The following is a 22,597-nucleotide window of genomic DNA, read 5'->3' on the forward strand; positions in this document are numbered from 1 at the left end:
TCTAAATTATTGATATGTGGTCAAACATGATGAAAATTGTGTTTATTCTTTAGCAGTTTAGAGCTTTGAGTTCTCCACAGTAAATGAAATGAGACAAACAATACAACTATTCACTCATACACAAATACTTCCACATGCACAAAACATCAATCCTACATATTCATGCCCCCCCCCTCCCCCTCCCCCCCCCCCTCCCTCCCCATGAGTAACTGAATGTCTAGATTACACACCAATCCAAAAAGGTATAAAACAAAATAGACTTTGTATAAAAATAGAGGCAATTACAAAAACCGTAAAGGTAAATGTCATTTGTTCTGTGGCCTATCTGGTCAGTGATGCTGACAGTGATTCATCAGTCATTACCATCAGGATCTACATGCAAATGTGTGTTTAGTGACATCTCTCACTCAAGGATTTTTAGCAGTACTTGTGTAATGAGTTACCACTCTGCCACTTATTACACAATTTTCCCATAGTTCAACTTGTAGAGCATAATGCTAGAAATGGCAAGGTCCTGAGTTTAGTTTCCAGAAAACACACATACTGAATAAATGTATTTTGAATGTACGAGCTGCTTTGAATAAAAGCATCTGCCAAATACATAAATGTCTGAAATGCATAAAAATCCCAAACATTACTGAAATAAATCAAATAAAAGTAGCAAGAGGAAAACCCTAACATAGGCCATTGACTGCATTTATGTCAAAGAAAGGCCAGGGTTGATAACTGCATGCTAGAAGGCAAAAGCCCATTGAGCGTATACTAATTTTTAAAAACGTTGAATGCAGACAACAGTAAACTGTTCTGAAATAGCACTTCAGAATGAGGCTCAATTCATTAACATTCATGAATTTAGTATCATGAACAACTTTTACATTTTAAAGCATTTAAGTTGATGGTAATTCATAAATATACTATTGTTCATTGTTAATTCTTCTTTATTCATAATACTTCAATGTTCATTTATACAACTTGATATGTTAAAATATTTATAATATAGTATATGTAGAAATTAGCATCAACCTAGATTCATAAATTCTGTAAAAGTTTTTAGTAACACTTTATTTTACAGTGTCTTTGCTACACAGTACGTTACTATTCCTTACCCTACAGTAAGTACGTTAATTAATATTACTCAGTACTTAATGTATAATTACACGGTAACACTGACACCTTAAAATAAAGTGTAACCAAGTTTAACCAAGTTATTTCATAAAACCTAATGCATAATGTAAACAAACATACTTGATTGTTAACCATTACTACTGTATGTAGAGCAGCGCTTGTAGACTTGAGAATGTTTTTCATACTGAAAATGCATACTTGAGATTTTGGCTCATCTAAACGTATAATACAAATCCTGTGTAGCATTGTACCGTTTATGAATTCCTTTTAGAGTAGCTTTGGCATTTGTTGGGGTTTTGGAGTTTTAAACATTTGAAAGTGTAAATGTTTGTATATAAAAGATGTGGTTTCTGAAGGGTTATTCATATGCTGCTGACATTTTCAGGCTCAACTGGAGCAGACACAAAAGGCTCTTCTCATGTTACGTTTTTTCTTTTCTTTTTTTTTCATACTTTCAGCATTGTTTCTCTCGGCATCATCTCAGTTGTAGTTTTCATCACTCCTAATGTTGTTGTGTATGATAACCCATGAAGTCTGTTCACTCTTGTTGGTCATTGGATTGATGTTTACTCCGAGCCTCTTACATCGGAGTGTCGGCCACCTGTGTCTGGGTGGCGGAGTGTCCATTGGTGGGGGGTGAGTCTGGAGACTCTCCGTTAATGATGGGCTTGTCCAAAGGCTCCTGTTGAGGCAGAGGAGCCACAGACAGAAGTGTGTTGCCTTGGTTATCTTGATCCACCTGGAAGGAGTCCTCAGCCTTGATGGAGACGAGACGTTAGTTATACATACACTGAGCATTGGCGCTACCCCAAGCCTAATTTTGATTCATTTGGTATGTGATTAGACGGTCACACTCACCAGTCGTAGCCCTTTGGATTGTTCTCGATGAGTCTTTAGAATGTATCCAGCTATTAGCAAAGCAGCAAGAAGCAAACCCGCAACCAGAAGAGAGATCAGGACAATTTTCGAGCGCTGACGCACGCGAGACACCGCCTCATCGACTTCCACCTGTTGACACAAACCGTTACCAACACATTGTGTTGTATAGTTTTTATAGCATTGCGTTCCAATATTGTGTGAATTAAGTTTATGTGTATTATAGAGTGTGTTTATCTGATTTGTCAGCACAGCTGTTTACCTCATAATGAGTTACAGCCTTATCTCACCCAAACTTAACCCTAAACTAAACCACATGGCAACATGCAGTGTTTCTGTTTCAGAGGCCTAACAGGGTCCTGGAATCTGGGAGTAACGCTTTATTAAACCACTGCTATGCAAAATCCCAATAGCAAATGTACCAGGCTACATGTATACTCTATCTTTTTTCATATTTCTTTTGGATGTGTATGTGCGTTCTCTCATTTTCATCTTGTATATTTCATTACATGACAAAGTTTTCAGTGTCGCTGACCTTATCGGTAATGTTGTCATTGTTGAACTTTCCAGCCATTTCTTCAGGATCAGCTTCATGAAACAAAAAAATGACGAGAGTTTAGTCTGATTGTTCAGATAGAGAACAGTTGTGCACTATTCAGAATTTAAATAAGAATTTATAATTCCAGTTCAATTCCTGAATTTGAATTGAGGAAGCAAACAGTAAGCAGAAGTTTTGTAGCTGTAAGAATTAATTCAAAGAAATTCTACTGTCATTTTAAACTTGTAATAAAAGATAAACTTTGGCTTTAAAAAGCCAGATAGATAGATCGATAGATAGATTTATATACACTTAACACTTTTGTTATTTTATGGGGTGGGGACATTTCAGTTCACACTAATGAAGGTCAATTAAACTGAATTTGGATTAATATTAATTCACTGATATTTGGTGATTCCATAGGATTGATAGTGTGTTTGTGGAATATTTTGTAATTATATAAAACAAGCAAATAAATGACAAGAAGACAATACAAACCATCAATGCTGTCTCCATAAACCATGACCTCATCTGTGTTGTCTTTCTGATAGATTTCAAGTTTGCAATCTTCACCACAGAGATGTTCTAGAACACTCTGTATCCTGGCTTTAGTCTCTTCCTATTGGATGAAAGGGTTCTGTTTTAAAAAGTGTTTGTAATAAATAAGTGTCTGTGTTAAAAAGTCATGTATATTTACAGAGTGATGCAACAAGCCTTTCTCTCCCTTCTCTCTCTCTCTCTCTCTCTCTCTCTCTCTCTCTCTCTCCATCTTTCATATTTCTTTCTTTCCTGGAATGTGGTGTAATATGAAACCTGTATGTTCAGGTTTTCTCTCATAGCAACAGCCTCCCCTTCCGCTGAATCACAGCTCTCCAAGGGAACATTGGTGAATAGAAGAGTTCCCATAGGAGCTTTATAAGAATATGGCATTTTGAACACCAAAATATATATCAAAATACTGAAAAAGATAAATATATTGCTAATAAACCGAGCAAACTTTCAAAAATTAACAATAAATAAGCCATATTTGCTGGGGACAGAGGCTTTTTGACTACGATCTATATCTAACTTTCCTTAAAAAAGTGTCAATTACGTCATGAATACGTCTGTTTTAGTCACATACAAAATATGAATCCATGTCATTTACTCTCATGATGTATTTTCTTCTATTTTACTGTATATACTTCATTCTATTGGGAGTTTGGTACTCTACTTGCTCTGAAACTTAACCTAGAGGCCCTTCTATGTATCTTGGCAGAGTTTCTGGCGTGAATTCCGAGCTGCCGCCGCCCATAGCGTGTAATGGAATGCCATTGATGTGCAGGCCGCAAGGCCTCTATGATGGTCCACCCAATGAGACTTGAGCACATGGCATAACACACTTATTAGGGTCTCTAAAGGCTGACCTTTAAAAAGGCTTCAACATCTTATATAATGTCATAGTTGGCAAAAAGAAGTCGCATCTGGCAGTCTGTCTATAATGTGTGGCAAGCTAAAGGCTCAGCAATGATGTGTTTTTATTCTAGATTATGCAGATCACTCTTTGTTGTGGGTTTCCTAGCATTTTAAAGGCATGTGGGTATGTCTGAGTGATTGCTGTTTATGCTAAAGGGTCATTCTCACAAAAACACGGCCGGGTCACATTACACTACATAATTCTCTTTACCGTAATGCCTCTGGTAAATATTCTACCTCGGCAATGCGGGTGCAAATAGGCTACCCGCAACTATTTGCTAATTGGATGAAAACTTTTATAGGAATAAAAGCCTACATTCAATCTCTTCATCATATAAAGCTATCGAGTCTCTTCAGAAAATTTGGACTAAACCGCTCAATTCATATGGATTCGTTTTATGATCTCTTTATGAACTTTTTGAAGCGTCAAAGTGGTAGTTGCGTAGCTGTCAATGGAGGAACAGAAAACTCTCAGATTTCATCAAAAAGATCTTCATTTGCATTCCTAAGATGAATGAAAGTCTTACGGGTTTGGAATGACATGAGGATGAGTAATTAATGACAGAATTTTCATTTTTGGGTGAACTATCCCTTTAATAACTAGTCTACACTGTTCAACTGTTTTAGTCTCTATATGTATAAATCAACACACAGCACTGTATTTAACTAAAGAGTTCTCAAACTCTATACTTAATTTGCAACCTTTTTAAACTAGCCACTGATATACAATCAGCTCTCCCACTATATCATATTATTTCCCCAGATTCTACCTAGTTATCACAGGATAAACGCAGACCAGAACTTACACACGTGGAGGAGGCCTTTAGTTTCAGCAGCACACCATGTTTGTAGCGCTCTGGTATTTTATCCACACAGACCACATTGCCCTACAAAAATAAACAAAAAATATAAGACCAGAAGTCGTCAGCCTTTGGAAAATATATATATATTTTAAATGTTTTGACATAAATAATGAGGTACAATATCTGGTATCCCCACCTTTGAAGTAACACTGTTTTTTTCAGGTGGGTTTGAGTGGGTCTGATCTGGGGTCTGTGTGTGAGTTTGAGTGGTCTCACTGTCTGCTCCTGGTGTCTCTGATGTCCCTGCATCAGGTGATATGGAGGGGAAAATGACAATCTGGATCTGAGAATCTCCTGTGAGGGAAATGGATTACTTGCCCTATTGTTGTAATCATTGTCATAAAAAAGCAGTTTTTCTCACACAGTTTAACTTTAAATGGTGAGAACATGGTCATAGTTTAGGGAGGTAGGGTACATTCTACTTTTTAGACTTTCAGCTGGTATAACATATGTTATACCAGTCAGTCTACAAAGATTAGATCACACACATTTGTACGAATGGATTAGAAATTAAAAGTTAATGGAGCGAGGTGTGCAAGTTAATGAGAGTATATCATTAGCATGTATTTACATTGCATCTAATCCAAACTTGGATGGTAATTTAATTTAAAGCAATGTCATCAACAGTTTTGGTCATAAATACCTAGTTAGTTTCTTGTTTGCTGGCTAATGATATATAAGTTAATCAGCTCCCAAAAAAAAAAAAGAAGGGAAAAGAAAAGGAGCAAAATATAAAGATTCATATCTTTAATTACAAAGAATGCACATAAGGGTAATATGAAGAAAGTGCACCTTTATTAATGCATTCATTTATTCATTCATTTGTTTATTTGTTGAATTTAATATGTAATTATTATTATTAATATTATTATTATTTACCTTTACCGTGCACCTTTTCGGTTGGAGGGACTGGATCACCATCTCCACGGATGATTCTGTCCGAAACGTCTTCACAAATCACAGCTGAAATATAAGGTAAATGTTGTCAGAGCGTCTGCATCCATGAACTGCATCCAAAGTGTCATGATATAATAATGTTTCTTACTTGGCGGATGATGGAACGAGCAAAAAAAACAACAACAACCATAGACTTATACAGTACATTAAATGAGGGATCTTAGACCTCTGAATATCATATTACACCAGCATTCAAAGGTTTATCCTTTTTTTAAAAAGAAATTAATACTTTTATTCAGCAAGGACACATTCAATTAATTAAAAGTAACAGTAAGACAAAAAAAAAAAAAAAAAAACTATTTTAAATAAATGGTATTGTTTTGAACTTTCTATATGTTCATCAAACAATCCTGAACAAAATGGGTTAAGTGTACACAAAAATATTAATCTACACAACTGTTTTCAACACTGATAATAATAATAAATGTTTCTTGATCAGCATCTCAGCATATTATAATGATTTCTGAAGGATCATGTGAAAACTGGAGTAATTCAGCCTTGCCATCACAGGAATAAATTACATTTTAAAAGATATTAAAATAGAAAACAGTTATTTTAAATTGCAATAATAATTCACAATATTACGTTTTTTTTGTATTTTAATAAATAATAAATGCAGTCTTGGTGGGCATAAGAGACTTCTTTCAAAAACATGAATAAATCTGACCCCAAACCGGTAGTACAGTACTAGCCTAATAGCCTAGCATCACTTTTGTGACTTTTGCATGGGTAAGCACCACTCACATTTTATTCTCAAATGTATAATAGATAATTAGATTAAAATGAATTGGTTTAAACTGAGCTGAATGTTGATGTGTTATTTCAAATCTCTTGTCACAGTATTGTGGCCTTGGCAGACTTCCACAGACTCAAACCCAATTAGCATTTCAGGGGGCGTACGTTTTTTTCCCTGTTTAATTTAGTTATTTTCTGTCTTTATCGCCCACAAGCACCGTAGTGCATGAGAAAAAAAAAACTCACTTGTGTTAGAGCCGACACATTGAGCCACGGTGCTCATGTGGGTGATGTGAGTTTGAATCAGGCTTGTTTCACACTTATTCTGTCCTCTTATGCTTCTTTTGAACTGTTGCTAGCGCTGAAGTTGGTTCTGCTGGTCCTGGTTGACTAGAAAGCTGAATGAAAACGAAACTGACTGTGTTCAGTTGACCACATACAAACTAATTAAATTGAGTGGCACTTTACAAAAGCGAATCTTTGAAGATCTACAGTATGCTTGGCATTTTCTTAACATGCTTAACTCTGGTTTCAAGTCAATTAAATTGCAAAACGTTTTTTAGAGGAATGAATACTGACATAATTTTTTTGGCTCGAAAGGGTTGCGCTGGTATGAATTTCTGAGCTGAACGTGCTGTATGTAATTATTAGCCTGATTGAGTGTGAATACATCGGCACAGACTGAGCTAATAAAACCTTAACCTTTCCCCTCCCCCGTGCAACAAGAGGTCCTGACCTCTGACCCCGACCCTGACTCAACACACTCCCCTCTGCACTCCGCAGCGAGAGCCAGTCAGAGGTTAAAAAGAAAAGAATAGTGAAAGAAAAGGAGGTAGGGAGATGGATAGAGGAAATAAAAGAGACTCTTATGTCTCAGAGATCCTTCTGGAGCCATTTCTAATTTGCACACAATTTCTGCTAGAGATGTTTTGAATAAAAGAGTGATTCTATTTTAAAAGAGAGATCTTTTTGTTTTTGTCTTTGGTCATGTGCTCAATGCTCAGCGCGATACTCGTGAAACCTAAAGTGAGAAATTCAGATCGGTGTCAGGATGATTTAGTGCGCTTTAAGACATCCGTTCCATCCATTATAATGAAACTGAATGTTTAGCATTATTTACATAATTCTTTTGAGCAAGTTCAAAATGGGTGAATTATTTCGAATCAATCTTTTGATTGGTTACCCACTAAATGTTGGCCTTTTTCAAAGTTTTGCTAGTCAATAAACAAGATTTCCCATGTTTGTCTTTAAATAATAATAGCTATGAGAAGTGAAAATGGTAGTGTAAAGAACTGGCCTCTGTTATAGCACTATTTGAGTATTGTTTTCTCTCTTTGATCTTCCTGATGCTAGCCTCTAGATTTTTCCATGCTAATGTTTCAAGGGGAAATTCACCAAGCATAAATTGAGTTTATTTGCCTTCTGTCTGGTTTGTTTTGACTAAAAGAGTTATGCAATTTAGGTAATGGCGAAGGCGCGGCCAAAAATGATCACTGAATGCAATTTGCGCAATGCAATTCCCCATCTTTTAAACTGGTTTTGAGTGTTACTTTGTGGAGGCACTGTTTAGTGAATTTGACCCTCAGTGTTTTGTAAGTTTGATTTATAAGCAGGATTAAGTAGATCCCCAAGAATAATACATTCCACCTCTTTGTAAACACTTTCCAATTTTGTTATATGTTAGGTTTTTTTTTAACCAGGAAATGTACAGTGTGAAACTGGACTAGGAAAACTAACTAGGATTTGATTTAGATATAGCCTACAGCAGGGGTGTCCAATCCTGCTACTGGAGGGCCACTGTCCTGCAGAGTTCAGCTCCAACACCAATCAAACACACCTGAACCAGCTAATCAATTCTGACTGTTTTTCTCAACTGCGTTATATAAACTGAACTTGCAATTCTGAGAAAAAAGGTCAGTCTTTTTCCCCCCACAGAGTTGGACTTTATTTACAATTGCGAGTTTATATCTTGCAATTCTGAGAAAATAAGTCAGAATTGTGAGACATAAACTCACAATAACGAGAAGAAATATAAAAGATAAAAAGTTGCAATTATCTTTTAAATGGTTTTATTCCAAACAAGCTTCCATAGCTTTTTGCATATTCCCAAGCACAATTGTGATATCTTTAATTTCTCAAATGTGTCTCCTTGCCAGCAATGAGATTAAATAGAGATCAATGGAGACTTGGCCACTGTCCTGCAGTGCTGCTCCAGCTCGGCTGTGTCCGAAAACTTAGGCAGCGCGTTTGCGCGTGAAGGTACCTCACAAAACTGATTTCAGACAGACTTCTGAGGCAGTGTGATCTACAGCAAAATAGAGCGAGCTTTGGTGAGAACTAAACAAATCTTTAATTACTACAATAGTCATTTCTAGCTAGAAATGACATCAGAAGTAGAGAACGTTGGTCAAAAACATACATTTCCCCCCAAATCTGACAACCAACCACAACCTTCAGCTATGAAAGGACAACCTGAGTTGTAAATGTTCCTGTGGGTTCTGACATTTTCATTACAGATTAATTTCCACCAAGGGGTTTATTTTCATTACATGAGCTGAATCATCCGAATCCAAATTCAGATCTTGTTTTCTCCTCCTCCTGCTTCTCTGAGCCTTTGTTGCTAACATGACCTCACACCATCGGTATTCACTCATTCACTCGCTCCCCCCGGGCTCCTACCAGCCTGATACGGCTTTCTTTATTTCCCTCATGAATAGGTTAAATGGAGACAAATGTGTGTGTGGTATCAGGCATGTGTGTTTTTGTGTGTCTGGTATTCAGAGGCGTATTGTTTTGATCGTTTAATTTAATTTAGAGGCACTTGCAAACAGAGCAACTGTGTAAACGCCTTAACCAACACAGATGTAATGATGCTTATGTTCTTGTTTGTTAGTGTTTAGTTTGCTTTTCACAGTAGTAGACTTGCTGAACTAAAATATTATATTAGGTATGCAAAGAAAACATAGAGGTAACCCTTAATTGACCCTTGGCTGGAATCACTTACTCTGCTTCACTTCCTTCCTCCCTTCCTGTAATATGACAGACAGATTGGTTTTAATGATCTTAATAACTTTCAGTAGTTCTGCTACAGTACAATCGGTTTTTGTTCATGAAAAAAAATTTGTTTAGTGAATTGGCCACATTATATAGTCATAATGTTTAACATTCACTACTCTTCAAAAGTTTGGGGTCAGTAAAATTTGTTAATTTCTTATGCTCACCTGTTCATTTGATCATATGAAATACAATAAAAACAGTAATATTGGGAAATATTGTTACAATTTAAAATAACTGTTTAAAAAAAAAATATATTTCAAAATGTTATTTATTCTTGTAATGCAAAGCTGAATTTTCAGCATCATTACTCCAGTCTTCAGTGTCACATGGTCCTTCAGAAATCATTCTAATATGCAGATTTGCTGCTCAAGAAACATTTATTATTATTATCAATGTTGAAATCAGTTGTGCTCTGTAATATTTCTTTTGTGAAAAATGTGAAACTTCTTTTTAAGGATTCTTGATGAATAGAAAGTTCAAAAGAACAGTATTTATTTGAAATAGAATGTACTGTCACGTTTGATCAAAATGCATCCTTGCTGAATAAAAGTATTAATTTCTTTAAATGTAAAATAGGGTTTTACGGTCTTGTGTCAATGGACACCATTTATAAGATCATTTTAGAGAACCTTCTAAACCATCTATTTACTGGTGCTTTATTGAGACCAGAAACCAAATTGTTGATCTAAAGAACTTATAATGTAACATCAGTAACTTTTGTCTCTGTATAGCCAACTGTACACTAGCATACAGTGACATTTTCTTAATAAAAGAGGGTTCTTGAACCATTGGACAACCTAGAGGATAAAATTGAGATTTGCATGCTAACACTGGTTTTCTCTGTGACACACTTGCCCGTCACAGCTGTTGTCTTGTGCTATAGAAAGCATATCTGAAGGTGACAGCAACTTGATATGTAGTAGGCTACACTTTGCACCAGTGACTTTTGGACTTAAATGCAAGATAGTGTTTTCCTGTGTACACTCATAGGAGATCTATACTGTCACTCTTTGGTCTTGTTTTCAACACTACTGTCTATCTGCCATATGACTTTTGTCTGGTAATGGTTGTTTAGAGAATATCTTGAATGATTGAATCATGTATAAACTACTTTGAAAGCATGAAAAGTTTCAGCACAAACACATTGAGACTTTCATAGTTTAAGCTCTACATAGTTTAGTAGCTGATAGTAAATTAAAGCATTGGCTTGAGGCACAATAAAGCGCATTACTTAAACAATCATATGAAAGCATGGCTTTAGTTTGGCAGAAGGTACATTAGTGACCCAGTTTTTACTCGGTTTTACTAAATTTTGTTATGGTGAATTAGTGGTACAAATCTAACACATCTCAAAACGCACCATAGTGAGTGAGAGAGAATTAACAGCAGGGTCCCTGCAATTCATTCAGCAGGGAATGCATATCTGGCTAAAATAGAGAGAAGTATAGATGGGAAATGCATTTAAAAAAGTTAAACAAATGCACAAATGCAACTCAAAGAAGACATTTTGGCCATACATTGAAAGTCAGTGGGGTCCAGTCAGTGTTATTTGGACCCCAAAATATACTGTATATATAAAACTTTTAGTGTTCCACAGAGGAATATGGAAGCTTGTTTCCGCCACTGAAGAAATCTTTTAAAAAGGTAATTGTGACTTTTTATCACACAGTTCTGACTTTTTCTCAAAGCTGCATGTTAAAAAGTCGCAATCGCAAGTTATAAAGGCTGAATTGTGAGATAGAAACTCTCAATTCTGAGGAAAAAAAGTCAGTCAATTGCGAGTTACTGTATATCTCACAATTCTGAGAAAAGAAGTCAGAATTGCGGGATATAAACTCGCAATTGCGAGGAAAAATAGAGATAAAAAGGTTGCAATTATCAATTGGAAACAAGCTTCCATAGAAGAATGAAAGAGTTGACAGAATTGTTATTTTTGGATAAACTGTCCCTTTAAGAAAAATGTATGTATGTATTTTAGTTATTTATTTTAAAGGAGCCGTATGTAAGATTGTGGCCAAAACTGGTACTGCAATCACTTTCAAATTACTGTAGAGCGGTGTATCCCCTCCCCCTCCCCCCTGACTCGAGGTTGCCAGATAGGCTGCAGGATCCAGCAGGAACGTTTGTAGCTGCAGCTGTGGTAACTAGAGCTGAGCTGGCAACCCGGATGCCGAAACACAACTGACTTCGTGATTGGTAGATAGGTGGAGGGTGGAGCATCAGGCCAAAACACAACATGACAACATCAACATCAGTTGAGGGCTGCATCTTCACTTTTTAAATGACAATATCCTGGCCAGACTACTGTTGTCAGTGATATAAGTATTTGAAATTAACATGATTTCTTAATGTCTAGTGACATATCAGGGCCATTTTATGATTAATTGAAATACATTTCTTACATACAGCTCCTTTAACGATTTTGTATTTTTTTGTTGTTGAAAATTTCAGTGACATTTTGCATAATACTAATTGCACTTCCCTTTTTCTTTCTGTACAACTGCTCTTGGACAGAAAGTACTGTTCTTTTAGAAAGGACTGATGAAGGTGAAACGTTGTCCAGACGAACATAAACAAACATGTTGTGTCTCATTTCGAAGGCTGTGTCCTCCGGAGGTCGCATTTGTCGGCCCCAAACATACGTCATCAGGGATGTTTTATTTCAGAAAAGTAACAATTATAAAATGGACCGTTAAAGGGGTGTGGACCGAATTGTTGTAATTTCCTTATGACTTTGGAATGTGATGGTTACTTAACTGAAATGTGACAGCCATGTGTCCAACAAATATGACCTCTGGAGGACGCAGCCATATAGACCAATTGCACTAGTACACATGCACTAGTCCCTTCAGCGTTACAAGTGAACCCCTTATGGTGTGTTCAACCACAGGGAACATTCCTACAACCCCCTTCCACACAGATGTTATATCTATTCACCCCCATCCCCCTTATTCCTCAACTCATCTTCACCCCATTCCCTCTACTTTTCTCATCACATAACAGGAAGTTACATCCCTCATTCGTTTACTGTCTCTTCCATTCCCTCAAAGCCTCTGGGAATTCCCAGTCAGGGAATGTTTCGACATTCCAACCCCAGGAATGCTTGAATAACAGGATCGGATGGATTCCTTTTAAGCCGTATGCAAGAAGGAATTATAAAGGAAGCTATCATGCGAGGAAAGAAAGGCAGAAGGGGTGGGGGTGTCAATAAAGCGCTATGTATTTGTTATACATCTGGACTGTGATCCTCAAGGCTGCTCACGCTACTTGGCGATGTCCCATGTCGCAGCTTCTCTGTGAGTCGACAGCACGCTCGATACATCATGCCCTGCTTCACACTTGATAACACTGACAGTTTGTCAGCTGCTATGAGAGATCAGCTTCACTACAGCAGATGTATGAGCATATGCCTCCAATCCCCATCTCAAGTACATCTGTCACTTGTGCCTATCGAAGGCAAAGAAATTGTCCTCAAATATCATTCATAAATTAACTTTTTTAAGTGACTAACAATATATTTTTTTTCCTGGTGGGAAAACAGAAATTCCATAGACTTGCATTGAAGGAGGACCAGAATGTCAGAGGCTTGTGGATTGGCTCTTTCGACTTAGGAGAATAAACAATCATCCAGAATGCCCTAGCAACCACTTAGAACACCCTAGCAACTGTCCAGAACACCCTACAATCAACAACACCTAGCATTAGCCAAGTTTACACAGGCAAACATCACATTTTATTCAGTAAATGTTTGAATCTAGTTTAAAAATCTTTCAGGTATCATGAACTAAAACATTATTTATTCATCTAGATTAATGTTCATTTCTAAATTGTAAAAAAAAATAAAATAAAAAAAAATAATGATACTTTATCTGTTAGACAACTTGAAATGTTAAACGTATACATATACACCATTTAAACATTTGGAGTTGGCAAGATTTTTATATTAAAAATACAGTAAAAACTGTCATTTTGTGACTGCAGTTTTAAGGAGAAAATACTTTGACTGATGAATTTTAACATTATTTGTCTGAAAGCATATTAAAAACACCACATAGATATATAAACAACATTAAAAGCTTGTTTTTCACTTTGTTTAACTGACAAAGATGTACTTAAAATGATCCTGTTCACACGGATCTGCGAAAACGACTAAAAACGTTGTATTATGCTGCCAGGCCAGTAGTTGGCGATCTCACTTTGTAAAGAAACAGTACGCCCTAAACAGTGTCATGTAAACGGCCCCTAAATGTATTTACAATCACTTTTTAAATGAACAAAAGTAAAAAAAAAAAAAATTAAAGTTAAAAATCTTACTGACCAACTTTTGAACGTGCATGTGTATGTAAAATAAATTCGGTAACACTTTACAATAAGGTTCGTTACTTAACATTAGTTAACTACATTAGTTAACATGAACTAATAATGAACTGCACATATACAGCATTTATTAATCTTTGTTATTAAAATCTTGTTGACATTAGTTAATGCACTGTGAACTAACATGAACTAACAATGAACAGCTGTATTTTTATTAACTAACGTTAACAAAGATTAATAAATACAGTAACAAATGGATTAATCATGGTTAGTTAGATAATACATTAACTAATGTTAACAAATGAACCTTATTGTAAAGTGTTACCATAAATTCTGTAAAACTATTGTTCATTGTTAATTCATAATAGCTAATGCGTTAACTAATGTTTTTATTTTTAAAAATGGAACCTTATTGTAATTCATACTGTAATTCATCATCTCTCTCTCTCTCTGATGCAATATAACAATATAAGACATTTTGTTCAGTTCTGCACTGCTCGACTAAAAGATGCCTGGTCGTCTGCTGCAACACAGAGTGTTCCCTTAGGGATGCTGGAATTTGAGACTCAAACAATCCATTTAAAGGGAAGGAGCAGTGTTACTCTCTCTCTCTCTCTCTCTCTCTCTCTCTCTCTCTCTCTCTCTCTCACAGCATGCCCCTCTGACCTCTGACCCCTCAGTCTCTCTCTTCCTCTCTCAGTAAAGGAGTGTGGGGCCCACACTGTCTCCACCCAAACAGGAAAGAGACTCTTATGTTTCTAATCAGACACTTCTTGAGCAGCCCAACCCCTTCTCTCTCTGCCAAAGCATCATTATCAGCAGAGCTCTCTCCCCCTTTAAGCTACAATAACTGAGTTATGGGACCTATGCCAATGAGAATAAAATCTGTTCTTGGTTGTCGTGAGTAAGGGAATGCATGCAAATGGAAAATTAACACGATACTGAATGACTAGAATGATACGAGGACTGAAACAAACAGAAACTTGCTCACTGTATTATTTTGATGTTAAATTGATTTGAAATTTAAAAATGCATGTTTCTTCATATTAATACATGGTTAAGAGTATTTTTTAAATACATTTTTAATATCATTTTATGCATCGACTTATAATAATTAGTATAATTATTTTACTAATTTTCTTTACCTAAAATGGTTTACTTGAATTTATATATATATATATATATATATATATATATATATATATATATATATATATATATATATATATATATACTCAATATTTATAGAATATTTCATCAACAACTATTGGGTAATATCTGTAATTTAGCAGGATGTATTGCCAACACAGTGCTCAAAACATTTTCTTTATTGGTATTTAGTCTTGTTTTCCAGTAATAAAAACTATATTCCTAAAACAAGATACATTAAATTGAGAAGTACAATGATAATATCTTGAATTAATAAAAAAAAAAATACTTATTTTTTCTTTCTTTCTTCATATTTTAAGATATAAATATCAAGTACATTTTAGTTAGATATTGGCTCAAAACTAGAAATACAATGAATTTAAAGTGAATTAAAAGAAATAATCTTAATTCTAACCTAAAAGATATATTATCTGAAAGCAAATGTGCTTTTCAAATAAGTTTAGATATCAAACAAGATGTATTAATAATGAATAAATATAGATTCAGAAAATAACTTTGCACCACTGCATCTGCTGTGCAGGTTTGGTAATGTAAACATCAGTGTTTATTTCTGTCTCTTGAGTGAATATGAAATGTGTATTACATCATATGGCCCGCAACTTTTGTTGCCCAGGGTCTTCGAAACACCTGGATGCTTCATAGTCCACCAAATGAACAAAATCCTCTTTATGCCTAATGGAATAACAACAGATGGACTTTTTATTTCCCATACAGACGCACACATGGCCACCTGGTGATATAATATATGCACAGATACACTGGAAGTGGAAGAGAGCGATTCAATTGATATCAAGCCATTAACTTGAGAGGAAACTCAACAACTTTATTTAAAGCGTATTGCTGTGATGCAAAGGGGTGTGGTAGATTCGCAGGAAGAAAAAAAGAAATGCATGCATGATGGCACACAAACGTTTACACTATAGTTACTTTCTAATAGTTAGTTCTAAGAGTAGATCAAATCTTTTTAATAACAAAATGATAATATATCGCACACTCCTCCCTTAAAGCTGCACAACATCTTGAGTGGTGCAAAGTTAGATCCAAACATCTGCAGTAGAACAAAAGTAAATTGTACTCACCTTGAAAAAATACAGCAAAAATACAGACTAAGAAAGCCACATCTGAGGATTTATGGCATTTTCTCTGTGTCGCCATCCTGAGCGAGCGGTCCTGCAGCGTTTGGTGTGACTGTGTGTGAGGTTTAGGTTTGTTTCACTGAGAGTGTCACACCAGGGATAAAGCCAATGCCTGTGCTCTTATAGATTCAAGTGTGGCCCTTCCCCCCTCTCTCTTTCACTCTATTCTGTTCTTTTCTTCAATCCCATGAGCTGTGTTGTAATTATGGAGTATAGTGTCTTTATTCAGAGTAGATCAAATTGTATGTTTCTAAGTCTTTTGAAATGTAGATTGAGACAAAATAGAGACCACATCAATGCACATTTATACATCAATTTGCTGTGATGATGCCATTCTGAGAACTCACATTGTAAAAAGCATGTATTATCTCTTTAGTTATTCTATAACACTAGGGGGGAAAAAAAACATTGTTTTCAATAGTTTTGTGTAGATATTTTGTTATGTTATATGTGTTTGAGCATTTTAAATGTATGTAAATCTGTAAAGCACAGACAGTAAACATTTGTTCTTTTATAATCCCTAAACCTACATCTGAAAGTGGATGAGAAATGGCATCATTTCAAATAATAATGGTGTTTTTAGGCAGTAATTCCAACAGTAGGTCCACAGAATCAAATGTGTTTTGCGATTTCTAGTTTTATGTTAATGCATAGCCTACTTTCCAGACTCAACAAAGTTACTCAAGTAATAGCAAAGACTAAAGGGACTTAACTAACAATTAGCGAGTTTAGGAAGTTCATATCTGTGTTTTAGGATTTTATTGTCTATGCAAGTATCTGTAGCTACATTTTAAGCAAGCATTTGTTGTCATTGTTTTATGGGCTGTTTTCATTGGCTACAATAAAACTAGGACATAGTGCTGCCCCCTGCTGTTTACATTATTATTTTTTTTTTTTTAAAAGGACCTTTTATTTATCAGACTGCAGCACTGAAAACAACCTAAATTTGCACAAATAGAAACATGATCACCTAGAAATATATTTATTTAACATGGAACAACGTATTGTATATGGCACAAAGGGACAAAACAAACCCTGGAATCTTACATTTTTTAAAAAAGAAGTTATTTTTCAAGAAATTAACCATCAACCCGAGGTCAAACCAAATTTCGATACATTTTGAAATGCTGCAATGTGAGATATTTGAGATACACTTTATTTTAAGGTGACATTGTTACAGTGTAATTATATATTTAAGTACTGAGTAATATTAATTAACTACATGTACTTACTATAGGGTTAGGGTTTGGTTGAGGGTTAGTTGCATGTAATTATGCATCATTTACTTTTATTACTATGGTAAGTACATGTAACATATGTAACAAGGATACTGTAAAGTAAAGTGTTACCGATATTTACTATATTCAGGTGGAACGTCATGCAGTTACTGAGCTGTGCATGAAATGTGGGACACATAATATCTAATATTGCTCACAAAAGAAACTCATTAAAGTGTATAGACCTACTGAATGGAAAGTGCCATACTGCATAGTCATCATCATGCTATTATGATTCTTCCTTTTGGACATACTTCATATTGTAGATTCCATCTGAGACTATTGAGGCTGGATTTAATTAGATGTTCGCAGGGTTTAATCAGAAGAGAAGAATGACAGTGTGGTTCTGGAATGCTGTGTTCAGGGAGTTCATATCTCTAAGGGATGGTGTGAAATTATTGTGCCTGTTTTCTTGCTTGTTATCAATACTCTTGCTAGTTCAAATACTGGTACAGCAAAGTCATCTAATCAAAACCAAATCGGCGTGAGGACGAGGTATGTCATAAATTGTGCAGATGTCAAGAATCTTAGATTGGATGGAATTTTAAAGAGCTTCAAGTGATTTCTTTTGGAGAAAGTAGCCTGTTCCATTTGAGGTGTCTATGACCTATTGATTGTTCTTGCTTAATCTGAGATGTGTAGTGGGAAGACTTTGCCGAGATTTTTATTTATTTTTCCCAAAACGTAAAAACTGTAATCATTTACTCATTCTCCTGTTGTTTCAATTTAGTACAACTTTCTTCTGTGGAACACAAAATAAGATATTTTTCAGAATAAACTGAAACTTTTCTTTCAATGAAAGTAGGCTAGATGGAGAGCACGGACTGTGGTTTAGAAATGAAGATTTAAGGCCTGTTCAAGAATGATAACCATAAAGAAAACTAAAATGAAAGCTATTAAAGGGATAGTTCATCCAAAAATGAAAATTCTGTCATTAATTACTCATCCTCATGTCGTTCTAAATGCGTAAGACTTTCGTTCATCTTCCGAACACAAATGAAGATCTTTTTGATGAAATCTGTGTTTTCTGTTCCTCCATTGACAGCTACACAACTACCACTCTGACGCTTCAAAAAGTTCATAAAGAGTTCGTAAAACTAATCCATATGAATTGAGCAGTTTAGCCCAAATTTTCTGAAGAGACTCGATCATCTTAACGAGACTTAATGAAGATTTTTTATTTTGGACATCTTTGAATGTTACCTCAGTATGTGGCATAACATTATTAGAGGAAATACAGCAGGGGATGTGAGAGCATACATCAGCCTTCTGCATTTCTGCTTATGAAAATAAAGAGACTATAATGGATTTCATGCATTACAGCCCATAGGCATTCATTCACCATGGGAACTTCTGAAGAGAGTGAGGTTAGCCACTATTAGCTGTCTTACCCCGAGGCATAGCAAAATGTGTGATGTGAAGCACAGATTGTGAGTTTGTAAGCACTGTTACCAAAATATTTACAGTTACAGTGCAATGTGGAGGCCAGAACCCCAGAGAAATACTCTCAGTCTGTGATTACACTGTTAAAAAAAAAAAATAAATTTAACTATAAAAAAAACTGTAAAAAAGCAACGGAATAGACATGTTAATTCCTTAACAGTATGTACCCTTACTGTATATACAGTGAAAAACTGTAATAGGTCTCACAGGACATTTCATGTATTTTTACAGTAAAATACTGTTAAATGTACGGATTTTGGAAGTACACTGTAAAAAAACCTTACCGTTGCATTTACCGTAGCTTTCCGTGAACAATAAACTGAAATTTACGGTAAAAAACTGGCAGCTGTGGTTGCCAGTTTTACGCCATTGAACTAAAGTTTACAGCTTGTTGCATTGAACTAAAGTTTGCAGCTTGTTGCAAGCGATTTACCATAAAAAATATGGTAGTAATATTTTAGGTTTTATGGCAGTGATTTAAAGATTACGGTAAAAAACTGGTAGCTGTGGTTGCCAGTACTTTACCGTTGAAAATACGGTGGAAATATTTTAGTTTTTAACGCCACTGAACTAAAGTTTACGGTAAAAAACTGGCAGCTGGTTGCAGGTGCTTTACTGTTAAAATATGGTAGTAATATTTTAGGTTTTATGGCATTGAACCTCAATTTATGGTCAAAAAACAACAATAACAACAACAAAAAAACCCCTGCCTGCTGTGGTTGCCTGTAATTTACTGTTGAAAATACAGTAGAAATACAGTATTTTAGTTTTTATGCCACTGAACTAAAGTTTACGGTAAAAAACTGGCAGCTGGTTGCAAGTGCTTTACTGTTAAAATACGGTTGTAATATTTTAGGTTTTATGGCATTGAACTTCAGTTTATGGTCAAATAAAAATAAAAAATAAATTAAAAAAACCCTGCCAGCTGTGGTTGCCTGTAATTTAAAAATATTGTATTACAAACCAATTTGTCATAAAAGTTATTATTGAGAATTACCAGAGGTTTAGACGTTGACGTTTTATTGAAAATAATAAAGTTTGAAGTCACCATTGTGGAGATTAGTGTTTGCTTTAGTTGGGCTCTTGACCCTTGCCTTTCTAACGTTAGATTTTCTCTGGCTGCTTTAAGTGTGATTATAAAACACCTTCGTTATGGCATGAAAATGAGAGAGAAAATGTGATCAGGTGTTGCTGGCTATTTATTGAGGATGACATGTAGTGGCCTGATTCACTGATCTCATAAAGAGTCTTATCTTTCATTGTATGAAGACATTTTTAATACTAATATATTTCACGTTTTTGAGTATAATAGCTCTGTGACCCTACCGCATGCGAACCTGCAGTGACAAACAGATAATCTGAAGAACTTTAAAAACACATGGTGTACAAAAAAGGTTTTGAACTACTGAGTGATTTAGACCAACACAGACATCAAGAATCAGCGTATGAATCTCAACAACGGTGACAATCAACAAAATAATCAGATAAAACTCTGAACATCACAAAACAAGCTACTAAAAAGTTGCAACAAAAACAACAGCAAAAATAAAAGCAGATAATAATAATAAAAGAAAATACTAAGCCAATTCAGCATAATTTATTCATGCTGGGAGATATTGATGCGTTTTGATTGATAGCTCCCATCATGCACTGCACTTTTATCATCACCGTTGTTGAGAGTCATATGCTGAATCTTGATGTCTGTGTGTGTCTGAGAGACACAGTAGTTCAAACCTTTATTGTGCACAATGTTTTAAAAATTCTTCAGATTATCACAACACTGATGGATCACATGTTGTAGAATCATACTACTGAGCTACTACAACCAATAATGTAAATGTAATGAACCATATAATCAAAGGTAAGACTCTATATGAGGCCACTACATGATGATTATGTCATCATCAATTACAAATACTTAACCAACATCACCTGATTCATTTTTTCTCTGATTTTCTTGCCATAACCAACATGTCTTATAAACACAGAGTTACGGCAGTCAAAGGAAAACTAATGATAGAAAGTAAAAGAAAACACTGATCACCATCATGGTAACTTCAAATGAAACAATAAATCATCAACATCTAAACCTCTGTTAATTCTCAAACAGAACTGTAGATGTATGACAGAAATAAAGTCTATCTGGTTAGTGATAAGTGAAGCTGGTAATGCTGTTTGTGGAGTTGTTTAATCCTCTGATGAGATCTTGAGAGATTTAATGTTTTTTTAATTTTTTTTTATCTTCAGTTGATCTAAGGCTGTGGCTGAAGTCAGTTGTAGTTCTTGTGTTTCTGCTCATCTCTTCTCTTTTTCTGTTCTTGTTGTTTCTCTAAATTGACATTCCCAGAATTCCCTGCGTGACACTTCATATTTGATGTTATTTCATTTAAAAAAGTATGTTTCTTCTTAGTTTTTGTTATCAGTTATGTATATTTGGGGTTTATATTACATCATATATTGTTTAATGAATGTGTATGGCATTATTTGGAGCCTTGTGTGTCACCATGATGGAGTTTTGTATTTGTGTGTATGACACTGTGCACCTTCTTTATGTTAATAGGTGCCTCAGTTTGTGGAAAACTAATGGTGGTAAACTTTGAATCATCATGTGATTTTCTTTTTTACCACCTGTGTTATTATGGTGGTTATCAGTATATTACAGAGGTATAAAGCAGATTTTAATACTTTAGTGAAATTGAATTATAAAGTTTATTGGTTAATGAAATATAAGGGTTGTCCCGTAAAAACTAAAAGGTTACTTCTGTATTTTTTATGGTAAAGTACTGGGAACCACAGCTGATGTTTTTTTTTTTTTACCACACATTTAAGTCCTGCTGATGGTTTTTTTTTTTTGCAGTAAATTTAAGTCCAAAGTAAGGTTGCTACCATATTTTTTATGGTAAAATACTGGAATTTTTTTACATTGTGTTTTTTTTTTGCCCTTAAATTTAAGTCCCGTAAAACATAAAAGATTGCCACCATATTTTTTACGGTAAAATATTGGCAATCACAGCTTTTTTACCGTAAATTTCACCGTTTTTTAATTTTTTTTATTTTGTGAATAATTCATCAGTGCATGATATTCAAGAGGATACAATGTTTTTCTTTCTAATCTTTCAAAGTGTAATAACTTGCTCCACCTTTTTGTAAAAAACGATTTTTCTTTTTGTCACCAATCACTCTTATTTTTCAACCTCTCTCCTCCACCAACCTAGCTTTTTAACGCCCATTTTTGACAATCCAATAAATTCTGGTTAGATAAAATATATACAGGTGCTGGTCATAAAATTAGAATATCATCAAAAAGTTGATTTATTTCAAGAATTCAACTTAACAGGTGAAACTAATATATTATATAGACTCATTACATGCAAAGTGAGATATCTCAAGCCTTTATTTGTTATAATTTTGATGATTATGTCTTACAGCTTATGAAACCCACAAAATCAAAATCCCAGAAAATTAGAATACTACATGAAATCACACAGTAATTACACAGTGATACCATGGTCATTGAACCAGGTGTTAGTTATTTTGGCAGTGTGGGCAGGTGCAAATCCTGCTGGAAAATGAAGGAAGCATGAAGTGCTCTGAAAATGTCCTGGTAGACGGCTGTGTTGACTCTGGATTTAATAAAGCACAGTGGAC

General features: G+C 35.0%; 1 protein-coding gene across 2 annotated transcripts; it reads right to left on the reverse strand.

The window, feature by feature from the left end:
• Positions 1 to 560: 560 nt before the first annotated feature.
• On the reverse strand, positions 561 to 16,393 carry LOC311091711 (uncharacterized protein). Of its 2 annotated transcripts, none has more exons than XM_084127742.1 (8): positions 16,173 to 16,393; positions 5,737 to 5,820; positions 4,994 to 5,151; positions 4,801 to 4,881; positions 3,038 to 3,158; positions 2,537 to 2,589; positions 1,984 to 2,133; positions 561 to 1,882 (listed from the first exon to the last, which is right to left on the reverse strand). In XM_084127742.1, the coding sequence occupies exons 1-8, from the start codon at positions 16,246 to 16,248 to the stop codon at positions 1,706 to 1,708; spliced, it is 900 nt and encodes a 299-aa protein (XP_083983868.1). In that variant the 5' UTR covers positions 16,249 to 16,393; the 3' UTR covers positions 561 to 1,705. The 2 variants fall into 2 exon arrangements, with proteins under 2 accessions (XP_083983868.1, XP_083983869.1); XM_084127743.1 differs by having other exon boundaries at positions 4,994 to 5,100; positions 16,173 to 16,365.
• Between the last annotated feature and the right edge of the window lie 6,204 nt (positions 16,394 to 22,597).

The sequence above is a fragment of the Abramis brama genome (genome assembly GCF_963993115.1).
Source record: "Abramis brama genome assembly, chromosome: 11".
Taxonomy (NCBI): Eukaryota; Metazoa; Chordata; class Actinopteri; order Cypriniformes; family Leuciscidae; genus Abramis; species Abramis brama.

What these genes read in the sequence shown, in the direction of transcription:
- LOC311091711 (XM_084127742.1), bottom strand. Translation starts at nt 16,248, where the DNA reads ATGGCGACACAGAGAAAATGCCATAAATCCTCAGATGTGGCTTTCTTA. An exon ending in AAAACAGTGTTACTTCAAAG is followed by an intron (nt 4,882 to 4,993) that starts GTGGGGATACCA and finishes TTATTTTTGTAG; the next exon opens with GGCAATGTGGTCTGTGTGGA. An exon ending in ATGACAACATTACCGATAAG is followed by an intron (nt 2,134 to 2,536) that starts GTCAGCGACACT and finishes TTGTGTCAACAG; the next exon opens with GTGGAAGTCGATGAGGCGGT.